Genomic DNA, 12931 nt, shown 5'->3' with positions numbered 1-12931 from the left:
TTTGGTTGTTTTTGTAGTTTTCCTCTGTTCTTCTTTTGGTCCCTTCCCTTATGGTTTGCTGGTTTTCTTTGGGTTACTTTGTCTTTCTTTTTTGTGTATCTTTTATAGGTTTTTGATTTGTCATTACCATGAGTTAATGTATATCATTCCATATCTATAGAAATGATTTTCAATCTTTTTCTCTCTCACATTCATAAGCTAATTACTAAATTCAGTAGCACACCCAAAATATATTTTTTGCTGATCTAACAAAAAAGAGGTATAATTTTGACTCATTCATACCGGACAGCTCTTATTGTGTTGGGTGTCATCGTCATCATTTCTTTATTTCACCATCTAAGGGAAAAGAGGTCAGTGACCCTGACTAAATAGTCAGGTGTTGCATGTTTTACCAAAGTTCTTGTGACACACCAGTTGAAAATCACTGATTCTATAGCAATCCATTTAAAACTAATAGACATTTACATTTCAATATATTCTAAGAAAGACTACATTTTTACTCCCATATCTATGCTTTATGATTTTGATAACATATTTTAGATCTTTTTGTTTTGTGTATCTCCTAACTACTTTCTGAAGTTGAGTTGAGTTTGGAACTTTTGTCTTTTGAACTTTAGAACTTTGTAAATGTCTGATTTGCTGCTTTTATTAAATATTTGTCATTGCTTGTGATTTTTTTCTTTGTTTTATTTTAAAATTTCTGCGATGATCTTTGTTTTTTTCTTAAAGAAAACCCTTCAACATTTCCTGTAAAGCTGCTTTACTGGTGATGACCTTCTTTAGTTTTTGCTTGTCCAGGAAACATTTTATCTTTCCTACAATTCTGAATGATAAATTTGGCAATTAAATCATTCTAGATTATAGGCTCTGTAATGATCCATGATTTTCTGCAGAACTTAAATCTCAAACACTACAGATATTTTTCTTACAGTCATAATAGCTAAAGTAACTCTGTGCCGATTACTCATGTTACAATATTAAAAATAGCTGAAAGTATTTTTAGTAAGAAGTACAATTCTGACAGCACACTCACATAGGCACATTTTTAAACAAGGCAACATGCAACACAGAGTGAAAACCAAGGCTGCACAAAAGTATATCACAAGTGAAAAGGACCAATGTATTCAAGAAACAAGTTTAATTTACACTGTCTTCCTAATGTTAGGATATTTGTACATGCCGGTGCCAACTACCGCAACACCAGGATCTACAAGAAATCAGGAAACAAATGATATGTAACTTTAAAAACTAATACTAAGTTTCACAATCCAGCAGAACAAATTAATGTTGGTTACATTTTAGTTGGAAGAAATATTATTTTATTTAAGCACATATATATTTATGTTCTATCTGGACTTTTCACTGTCTAAGTCCTAAATTCTGGAATCACTCAAATAGTCCATAGTAAGTCAGAGAAGTTCATTTTAAATTTAAAAAAACATCCAAAGTATATTTGGGATAAAAACTCATCCCAAATCATAATCATATTATTACTAATCATATTAAAATATGTATTATTTGAGGCTCATTACTAAATGAAAATATGGAATATAAAAGAATACACAATTACCAACATAAGGTAGTATATCTATAAAAGGTGAGGTTTCTCTAGACTGGTTTATTTAATTTCTAGATATACAAACTATAGAAACTGAGAAGTTTCTACATCATTAAACAGTAATGAACTTTGTCCTGGCTAGGTAGCTCAGTTGGTTAAAACATTGTCCCAATACACCAAGATTGTGAGTTGGATCCCTGATCAGAGCACATACAAAAATCAACCAATGAATGCATAAATAAGCTGAACAACAAGTTGATCTCTCTCTCTTCCTCCCTCTCTTTCTCTAAAAATCAGTAAATCAAAAATTTAAACCGATGCACTTCTTCACAATAATATTTTGATTTAAGTGCTATCCAAGTTTGGGACATTGATTGTAAGAATAATCACTATTCTTACAATGGTTCCTCTACCTGAGAAAAAAAATAAAACTAATTTGAAGATAGCTGAGCATATAAGAGTCTCCAGATAGCAAATACATTTTAGTTAATCCGATTATCTATAGACTACAGCAGAGAAAAAGTTTACCAATCTAGTTTAGTGTCACTGCTATGGCATGCAGCTCATTTTGGTCACAGAACCCTAGTAATAAACTTCAGGCTTGGGGTACAACAGTGCTTTGTGCTGTGGCCACCACACCAGGTTACTGAGTAAAGGTTACTACTAGAACAATCAGAATTCACTAGAGAAAAATGATTTTAAAAACACATTATCTTATTATAGTTGGTTTAGTTTAGCATTTAATCTACCATTTCTTATTATTTTATTAGGAGTTTATTTTTTTTCCACAAAAGTGGATCTGTGAAATAAGTCATGATGAGAATCTTCTAACCTATCACACAGGTGTAATCTGCAGTCTTTACAAATGATACTTCACCTTATCATCAACCCCTCCTTATATCTTCCTCCAAAAGAACTATGAGACTTAGTCAAAATTATTAAGGAGATTCTAAGAATGTAAATGAAATAGCAGGGCATATGGAAGAAATTATGCTTAGAAACTTAAGCATGCATTTTTGGCTATCCAGAGAGAAATAACACTATAGAATTTTAATCCTTACAAATGTTGGTTAGTAGTATCTCTGCTTCTAAGGTGCCACAACTTTTATTATATTTTTATAAGTCAAAGCCTATGATATTATGTTTTCTTCTGCTCTTTTTCTTTTATAAAAATTGTCAAGTGTATAATGTTTTAGGATGGCATTAGATTTAGTGGCAGATGACAGTTTGACCAGTGTTCAAAGGAAAAAACATTACAAGCCTGAAGTGCATTTTATTAAAAGATTACCTTACTAAGCAAACCTAATGTAAAACAGCAATAAATATTTTTCTTCCTTTTAATCATGTAGAAATACTTATATTTTATTTAGCTGTAAAACCATACCTTATCATTTCATTTAACATATATTGCATGGACCTGTGAGCCTGCAACTAACCCAACTTAAAATACTTTAAGGCTTCCATATACGAGATTATCAATAGAAAGAAAGTTAATCTATAAACTGCCATCACAAAAGCATCATTATCTTCTATAAATTTTAAACTACACAGCAATTGAGTAAGTTACCTCACTCTATTAGGAATCCTTACTTAAGGCATCTTCTAAAAACTATATCTATATGTATCTATACTAGTGCTTATATTTGTCATGGTATTTGCATTATTAAATTAAGTACCAATATCAATTATCATTCATTTGTGACAGCTTGCTTCTTTTTTAACTACACATAATTTAAATATCATATCTTCATGTAGAATTCTAAGGTCTCATAATGTATAGTCATTAATAACCAAAGTAATACTTAAATCCTCAGTGTCTTTAGATGGTGACTTATTGGTAGTAAAATGTTCTAAAAGAAAAATAAAAATAAGTAAAAAAAGTAAAGACAATAAAGCCTATGTAAAAACCTCTTACAATTTCACTTTTTCTTTTATAAGTTATCTTAATGTTTCTCATTAAAAAAGTATAAAGTATTATAAATTTACACCAATATCATTGTCATTTTCTTCCTGACCAGTAATAATTTCTGTAACAACACTCTTGGAATTGCAAACACGTTTGTCATTAGTGTATTGTTAAAATTAGCCTATGGATTCAATGTGATTCTACTTCAAATTACAAAATATAGGAAGGCTTACTAAAGGATTTCAAAGTTCATTTGCAATGAAAAATATGTGATGTACAGAACATGCTAAGATCCTATAAAACATACAAATAACAACAACAGAATTCTTTGTAAACTCTATGTAATACCTCTGTCATGGAAATGAATACAAGATAGTCAGTTACTAGAATGGCTTCTTTTCAATTATTCTGTGTCATTGATTTTTAATGTCAAAGAAATAAAATCTTTAAAAAAACAAGAAGAAAGAAGACACCTTTGTATCTTTAATATATTTTCGCATCTTAGGCTTCATCTAACAGTTCCATAAACTGTTAGATCCAAAACTGTTAGATCCATAGAAAACTGTGCTACCACCTTGAAGGTAAAAATCCTCCAGGTATTCAGCTACAACCTTTGCTTTGTAGTAGTAATATTTTCCTCCAAATCCTGATACCAGTCCTCCATTCATGGGTACTGGATATTGATATTTGAGCAATGAAAAGTAAAGATATTTCAGAATTAATGGAAAGCTACTTTAGCCTAGGAGAGGAAAACTAGTGTAGGGTAGTAATTTCCACTGGGAACAAAGAGACAGGAATGGAAGGAAAGATTTTTTTTTTTCTGATGAAAGACTTGATTTGTACATTTTAACTTAAGTAAACAGATTTAGAGAAATGTAACAACTTTTTCCAGCTGGAAAAAAATTGTCATTATAGTTTATTGGTTTCTCACATTTCATTTTTCACAGTAAGTTTTGAGAAAGAACTGAATACCAGATGCAAATTCTGGGCAAGTTCAAATGCAAGTTCTGATATTTATCTGTTTTAGGGATTCCTTCAATTACAGTTCACATTCAGTATTATATTAGTATCAGGTGTACAGTATAGTGATTAGGCAGTTAAATAACTCATGAAGTAGCCCCTTTTCTCCATAAATCTAGTATTCACCTGGCACCATACATACTTATTACAATATTCTTGGCTATATTCCATGGGTTACAAAATACTCACTATGCCTTTGTACTTCTTAATTCCTTAACCTTCTTTCACCCAGCTCCCTAATCTCCTTCCCATCTGGCAACCTTCAGTTGGTTTTCTGTACCTATAAGTTTCTTTCCATCTTGATTGTTTTAGCTTTTTAGAGTCCACATATAACTAAAACCATATTTTCTGTTTTTTCATGTTGTTGAAAAAATTATAAGGTTTCATTGTCTTTATGGCCAAATAATATTCCACTGTATATATGTACCATATCTTCTTTATCCAGTTGTCTGACACTTAAGTTGCTTCCATATCTTGGATCTTATATATAAAATGTCTTTTTTGTCTCTTTTTTTTCTTAAAGACTTTATTTATTTATTTTCAGAGAAAGAGATAGGGAAGGAGAGAGAGAGAGAAACATCAATGTATGGTTGCCTCTTGCAAGTCCCCAACTTGGTATATGGCCTGCAACCCAGGTATGTGCCCTGACTGGGAATCAAACCAGTAACCCTTTGGTTCACAGGCCAGTGCTCAATCCATTGAGCCACACCAGCCAGGGCGATCTTTGTCTCTTCTTATAGCCTTTGTTTTAAAGTCTATGTAGTCTGATATAAGTATTGCTTTCTGAGCTTTTTTTTATTGTTATTCAACTACAGTTGTCTACATTTCCCCCCTGCCACTCTCCCGTGTCCCATGCACCTCCCCTTCCCACACTCAATCCTACCCACCTTTGGCTTTGTCCATGTGTCTTTTGTATGTGTTCCTGGACAACCCTTCGCCCACTTTCCCCCATTATACCCCGCCACCTCACCTTTGATTACTGTCAGAATTTCTTTATTTCAATGTCTCTGGTTATATTTTGCTTACTTGTTTGTTTTCTTGATTAGGTTCCTCTTATAGGTGAAATCACATAGTATCTGTCTTTCGTCACTTGGCTGATTTCACTTAGCATAATGTTCTCCAGTTCCTCCCATGCTATCGCAAAGGGTAGGTGCTCCTTCTTTCTTTCTGCTGCATAGTATTCCATCATGGAAATATAGCATAGATTTTTTTTATCCACTCATTTACTGATGCACACTTAGGTTGCTTTCAGTATTTGGCTATTGTACATTGCACTGCTATGAACATTGTGGTGCATAAATTCTTTTGAATCGGTGTTTCAGGGTTCTTAGGATATAATCCCAGCAGTGGAATTGCCAGGCCAAAAGGCAGTTCCATTTTTAGTTTTCTGAGGAAATTCCATACCATTTTCCACAGTGGCTGCACCAGTCTGCATTCCCACCAATAGTGTACTAGTGGGTTCCCTTTTCTCCACATCCTCACCAGCACTTGTTGTTTGCCAATTTCTTTATGATGGCCATTATGACCAGTGTGAAGTGGTATCTCAGTGTGGTTTTAACTTGCATTTCTCTGATAGCTAGTGATGCTGAGTATCTTTTCATCTGTCTCTGGGCCCTCTGTATGTCCTCCTTAGGGAAGTGTCTGTTCAGGTCCTTCGCCCATTTTTTAATTGCATGGTTTGTCTTCCTGGTGTAAAGTCATATGCGTTCTTTATATATTTTGGAGCTTATACCCTTGTCTGAGGTATCATTGGCAATTTTTTAATATAGTTTATTGATTATGCTATTACAGTTGTTCCATTTTCCCACCTTCAATCCCATCCACCCTGTATACCCTCTTCCACCCACATTCCCCCACTTTAGTTCATGTCCATGGGTCATACTTATAAGTTCATTAGCTTCTACATTTCCCATACTATTCTTCCCCTTCCCCTTTCTATTTTCTACCTACCATCTATGCTACTTATTCTCTGTTCCTTTTCCCCCTCTTTCTCCCTCCCACTCCCCTGTGCATAACCCTCCATGTGATCTCCATTTCTGTGGTTCTGTTCCTGTTCCAGTTGTTTGCTTAGTTTGCTTTTGCTTTTGTTTTAGGTATGGTTGTTAATAATTGTGAGTTCGCTGTCATTTTACTGTTCATATTTTTTATCTTCTTCTCCTTAGTTGAGTCCCTTTAACATTTCATATAATAAGGGCTTGGTGATGATGAACTCCTTTAATTTGACCTCATCTGAGAAGCACTTTTATCTGTCCTTCCATTCTAAATGAAAGCTTTGCTGGATAGAGCAATCTTGGATGTGGGTCCTTGCCTTTCATGACTTGGAATACTTCTTTCCAGACCCTTCTTGCCTGTAAGGTCTCTTTTGAGAAATCAGCTGACAGTCTGATGGGAACTCCTTTATAGGTAACTGTCTCTTTTTCTCTGTGTCTAGGATTCTCTCCTTCATTTTCATCTTGGCTAATGTAATTATGATGTGCCTTGGTGTGTTCCTCCTTGCGTCCAACTTCTTTGGGACTCTGAGCTTCCTGGACTTCCTAGAAGTCTATTTTCTTTGTCAGATTGGGAAAGTTCTCTTTTATTATTTTTTTTCAAATAACTTTTCCACTTGTTGTTCTTCCTCTTTTCCCGCTGGTACCCCTATAATTTGGATGGGGTACCATCCGAATGTTTAAAGATGTCCTGTAGGTTCCTAAGGCTCTCCCCATTTTTTAAAAATTCTTGTTTCTTCATTCTTTTCTATTTGGTTGTTTCTTTCTTCCTTCTAGTCCACTCCATTGATTTGAGTCCTGGTTTCCTTTCCAACACTATTGGTTCTCTATACATTTTCCTTTATTTCACTTAGCATAGCCTTAATTTTTTTCGTCTAATTTGCAATCAAATTCAACTAATTCTCTGAGCTCATGATTACCAGTGCTTTGAACTGCGCGTCTGATAGGTTGGCTATCTCTTCGTTGCTTAGTTGCATTTTTTCTGGAGCTTTGATCTGTTCTTTTGTTTGAGTCATTTTTTTTGTCTTCATATGCCTGTTAGGTAGCAAGGGGTGGAGCTTTAGGTGTTCACCTGGGTGGGGCAACACAGTGGCTGGGTTGTGATGCTATATGTGCGGAGGGGTTCAAGAGGGAACAAAGGTGCTTGCTCGGCTCTCTGCCACATTGCAGTTACTTCCGCCACTTCCCACAAGCAAATTGGGTCCTTCTGGTGCTGATTCCCATGTGGGTGGGCTTGTGTATGTTCCAGGACCCTGCAGGTCTTTCCAACAAACTCTCTTGTAAGGCTGGCAGTCTCTCCTGGCACCTCAACCCCGGCAGGTGTTTTCAACCAGTGTTTTAAGGCTTTAGGCTTTATTTCCCCATCCTGGAACCCTGCATAGAGCCTACGGACTCTGCCCTTCTGCTGCTCTCAAAGAATATTTATTCTTTAACTCCTTGGTTGTTGGTCCTCCATACAGTTAAATTTTCTGTCAGTACTGGTTGTTTTTTTATTTCTAAATTTTTGTTGTCCTTATTTTGATTGTGCAAGGAGGCACAGTGTGTCTACCTACACCTCCATCTTGGCCGGAAGATGACAAATATGTTTTCCCATACAGTTAGTTCCCTTTTCATTTTACTGATTTTTTTTTAGCAGTGCAGAAGCTTCTTAATACAATGAAGTACCATTTATTTATTCTTTCCTTTATGTCCCTTGCTCTAGGGGACATATTGGTAAAAACATTGCTGCATGGAATATCTGAAATTTTCTTGCCTTTGTTCTCCTCTAGGACTTCTATGGCTTGTATTTAAGTCTTCTATCTGTCATGAGTTTATTTTTGTGAATGGTGTGAGTTGGTGGTTGAGTTTCATTTATTTTGCATGTAGCTGTTCGGATCTTTCAAAACCATTTGTTGAAGAGGCTATATTTACTCCATTTTATGTTTCTACCTCTTTTGTCAAATACTAATTGACCATAGAGACATGAGTTTATGTCTGGGCTCTCTATTCTGTTCTATTGATCTATGTGTCTGTTCTTATGCCAGTGCCAGACTGTTTTGATTACTGTGGCCCTGTAATATAGTTTTATATCAGACATTATGATCCCTCCTACTTTGTTCATTATTCTAAAAATGGCTGTGGGCCCTGGCTGGTGTGGCTCAGTGGATTGAGCACGGGCCTGTGAACCAGATGATTGCGGTTCGATTCCCAGTCAGGGCACATGCCTGGGTTGCAGGCCGGTTCCCTGCAGGCCAACTCCCAGCAGGGGACACACGAAAGGCAACCATACATTGATGTTTCTCTCCCTCTCTCCTTCCCCTCTAAAGATAAATAAATAAATAAAATCTTAAAAAAAATAAAAATAAAAATAAAAATGGCTGTGGTTATTCGGGGTTCTTGATACTTCCACATAAATTTTTGAAATATTTGTTCTATATCTGTGACATATGTCATTGGTATTTTAATAGGCATTACCTTGAATCTATAAATTGCTTTGTGTAGTATGGACACTTTGATGACGTTAAATCTTCCAATCCATGAACATGGTACATGCTTCCATTTATTTATGTCTTCCTTAAGTTCTTTCTTTAGTGTTGTATAGTTTTCTGGGTAGAGGTTTTTACTTCCTTGGTTAGGTTTATTTCTAGCTACTTTATTTTTCTTGTTGCTATAGCAAATGGGATTTTCCTCTGATTTCTGTTTCTGATATTTTGTTGTTGATTTATAAAAAATACCTTCAATTCCAAATATACACTTTGTATCTTGTTATTTTTCCAAATTCACTTATTAGGTCAAGTAGTTTTTTTGTGGAGTCTATAGGGCTTTCTACGTACATTATCATGTCATCTGCAAATGATGACAGTTTTGCTTCCTCCTTTCCAATCTTGATGCCTCTTATTTATATTTTTAGACTGACTGCTGTGGCTAGGACTGCCAATACTATGTTGAATAGAAGTGGTGAAAGCAGAATCCTTATCATGTTCCTGATCTTAGTGGGAAAGCTTTTAGCTTTTGCCCATTGAGTATGATGTTGGCTATAGGTTCCTCATATAGGTTCCTTTGTCCCTGGGATGACTCCCACTTGATCATGGTGTATGATCTTTTAAATTTATTGCTGGATACAGTTTGTCAATATTTTGTTGGGGATTTTAGTGTCTATGTTCATTAGTCATATTGGCCTGTAGTTTTCTTTCTTTGGTGTGTCTTTATTTGATTTTGGAATTAGGATGATGCTGGCTTCATAAAAAGAGTTTGCAAGTCTTCCATCTTCTTGAATTTTTTGGAATAGTCTGAGAAGGATAGGGGTTAGCTCTTCCTTAAATGTTTTATAAAATTCTGCTGTGAAACTTGCCCAGAGCTTTTGTGTGCCAGGAATTTTCATATTATGCTTCATTTTCACCAGCTGTTCCTGGTCTGTTCAGGCTTTCTGCTTCTTCTCTATTCATTTCTGGAAAGCCTATTTTTCTAGAAATTTGTCCATTTCACTTAGGTTTTCCAATTTCTTGGAATATAGTTTTTCATGGTAATTTCTTACAGTCCTTTGTATTTCTGTGGTATCAGGTGTAATCTCTCCTCTTTCATTTCTGATTTTGTTTATTTGGGTCCTCTTTTTTTTTCCTTGATGAGTCTGGTTAAAGGCTTGTAGATTTTGTTTATCTTTTCAAAGAAGTACATCCTGGATTTATTGATCCTTTGAATTGATCTTTTAGTCTTTATGTCATTTAATTCTGCTCTGATCTTAGTTATTTCCTTCCTTCTACTCACTATGGACCTTGTGTTGTCCCTCTAGCTCTTGTAGCTATAGAGTTAGGTTGTTTATTTGAAATATTTGTATCTTTTTTAGGTAGGCTTATATCACTACACACTTCCCTCTCAGGACTGCCTTTGCTGTGTATCATAAGTTTTGGACTGTGTGTTCATTTTCATTTATTTCCAGAAACTTTTTGATTCCTTCCTTGATCTCATTATTAACCCAATCATTGTTTAATAGCATGCTATTTAATCTCCATGAATTTGAATGCTTTTGAATTTTTTTCCCTGAGGTTGGTATCTAGTTTCAGGCCTTTGTGGTCTGAGAAAATGCTTGATATAATTTCAATTTTCTTGAATTTGTTGAGTCTTGTTTTGTGTACTGTTATGTGGTCTATCATAGAAAATGTTTCATATGGGTTTGAAAAGAATGTGTTTTGCTTTTTTGAGATGAAAGTTTATATATATATATAAACTTAATATATATATATATATATATATATATATATATATATATATAAACTGGAAGCTATGTATGTAGAATATTTGGCATTTTGAAGTTCTCCTAGCTGTGGGCATGATTTTCCTAAAAGAAAATTTTCAAATGTGTTGTTTTATGTCGATTTCAATACAGATTTGAATCAAAATAAAAGTTTGACACTGTTCTTTTGAATTCATGGAAATATTTTCTTCTTTTAACTGTCAAAAGCCCGAATTCAAGATTTACACTTCCCTTGACAACCAATTGTCAAGGAAACGATTCTTGGGAAATTTTCAAAAACACTGCTACTGAAAATATACTCTCCCGTGGGATAACTGTCATTACAGTACTGAAATGTACAATCCATAATGTGAAAATATCTAAGGAATAAAAAGTTTTGTATACTTACTTGTACAAGCCTCCTGGAGAGGTGTCCATGTGTTACCAGGCTGACAAACAACAGAGATGGGAAGAAGAGGATCAAGAGGCTTGTACCCTGGGCGACACTCATATTCTACTTTGTGCCCAGGACTATAAACATTGCAGGATCATCCTTGAGTGTCATAGATTCAAATCTCAGTGGATCACCACAGGCATCTGGGCAGAGGAGAATAAGAACATGAAAGTAAAATATTTTAACTTTGTCATCTGCCAGGGACTGTGGTCTGGAGGTAGGTACACAGAACAGAGTAAACGGAAAGATTTTTGAGAAATTTTAAATGATTGCTTCATTCTTTTTCCCAACTGGTAGTAGTAGTGGGTGATGTGCCATGCTTGCTTTAAATAACACTTTATTAGCTTTCAATAGTTTGGAGAATAAGGTGAATATTCATCTAACAGTAAACTGAAGAGATAGCAATGTTTTGGATTAAAAAATGTATTCACACATGGATTCTTCACCATGTTTTTCTGAATTCATCTCACTCACAACTCCCCAAGAAGACTTCTATAATATATAGTAACAGAGATTACTCTTTCACAGTTTGAAACACAATCTCATGAAATCTTGTCACTTCAGGCTCAGTGTTCTCTAAGGCGGCAAGTTCTTAGAAATCAGGGATCATATGTTGTCTTTTTCTCCTATTCTGCATGTAGCTGTTGCTCAAGAAATGCTATGGTAACAGTTTACTATTATGTAAGCATTGTGGATTTCATATATCAAAGTATGATTAAAATATCAACTAAAGTATTCAAAGTATAAGACTTCATGTTTCATAGGTCGATCCTGAGTTGAAATTTGCCTGCCAAGAAGTACTCTTCATGTTTAATTGGGCTCAAATTCAAAACCAGAGTCTAACATTGTTTATAGAGGTCCTTCAGGCACACTGTCTGTCTATCAGGGAAAAGCTGCAGACTGAGCTTCAAGCCTCTGGCCTGATGTTCTTGTCCCCACTGTGTCTACTCTCATAAGAGGATAAAAATTTGACCAATGGGCTGAAGTCCTGCCCCATTCAATCAAAACTGTACAACTATATCATCATTTGCATTTTTATCAACCAATCAGGAGCTTTATGGACCACTAAACTGTGTGGATTTGTAGTCTCCATTTGCATCAGAATGGACCAATCAAGTGCCAGGAGTGGAACTTCTTTCCCCTTATAGGAGTCAGCTTCCCCTCTGCCTGGTGGAATGCACTTTCCGTTTCGGTGGGTGTTAGGTTTACCTGGCCAGAACTCTACACATGGCGCTGCAAGACTGTACCTGCAGCTCTAACACTGGAGGTGGGGCTGTGACATAAGAGCCATAACACCTGAGCCTGTTTGCCTAAGCCACTTCCCTCAACTGAGAAGCTGTATGTCTTAGATATTCCACAGCTGACCTGATTCACAATTGAGCTGTTTTCACTGAATAAAGTCTTTTCCCCTTTACCTCATCCTAAATAGGGGACTACTTTGGGTATTGACTTGGCAGCATTAGTGTGGGATAAAATATATAAGTGAACTGAGCATTTTATAAGTAAAAACATGTCACTTAAATATCAAATTTTAATGCTTTTATTATTCTTACAGGAAAAACTATTGCTTTCTTAGACATTATTTTAAATGTAATCTTCCCTCCCTAATCAGTGGATCATGTATTCCCTCAGAAGTTCCCTGAGGTGGCTGGCTGGTTTGTGTATTTGATACAACCCTACAATAAAGATACTATATTGCTATTTGGTAGTATTTTTTACGTCTGGGTTTTTGTATAGTTTTTTTCCTACCTCAAATAGTGTCATTTCTATTTTAGCAACTCCTCTTTTTTAAAAA

At 35.2% G+C, this 12931-nt stretch overlaps 1 protein-coding gene across 2 annotated transcripts in view; it reads right to left on the bottom strand.

Annotated features, from left to right (window-relative positions):
• Nucleotides 1–11275, bottom strand: part of LOC118980776 (membrane cofactor protein-like) — a 55975-nt gene extending 44700 nt beyond the window's left edge. For both annotated transcript variants that reach the window (XM_037037415.1, XM_037037416.1), the window contains exon 1: nt 11092–11275. In XM_037037415.1, the coding sequence (XP_036893310.1) occupies nt 11092–11120 (29 nt within the window). In that variant the 5' untranslated portion in view covers nt 11121–11275. The remainder of the gene's footprint in view (nt 1–11091) is intronic.
• Nucleotides 11276–12931: the final 1656 nt, after the last annotated feature.

Source organism: Sturnira hondurensis, unplaced genomic scaffold (genome assembly GCF_014824575.4).
Source record: "Sturnira hondurensis isolate 20B ecotype Veracruz unplaced genomic scaffold, ASM1482457v3 Scaffold0023344, whole genome shotgun sequence".
NCBI lineage: Eukaryota > Metazoa > Chordata > Mammalia > Chiroptera > Phyllostomidae > Sturnira > Sturnira hondurensis.
This window is presented reverse-complemented; position numbering and strand designations above follow the sequence as displayed.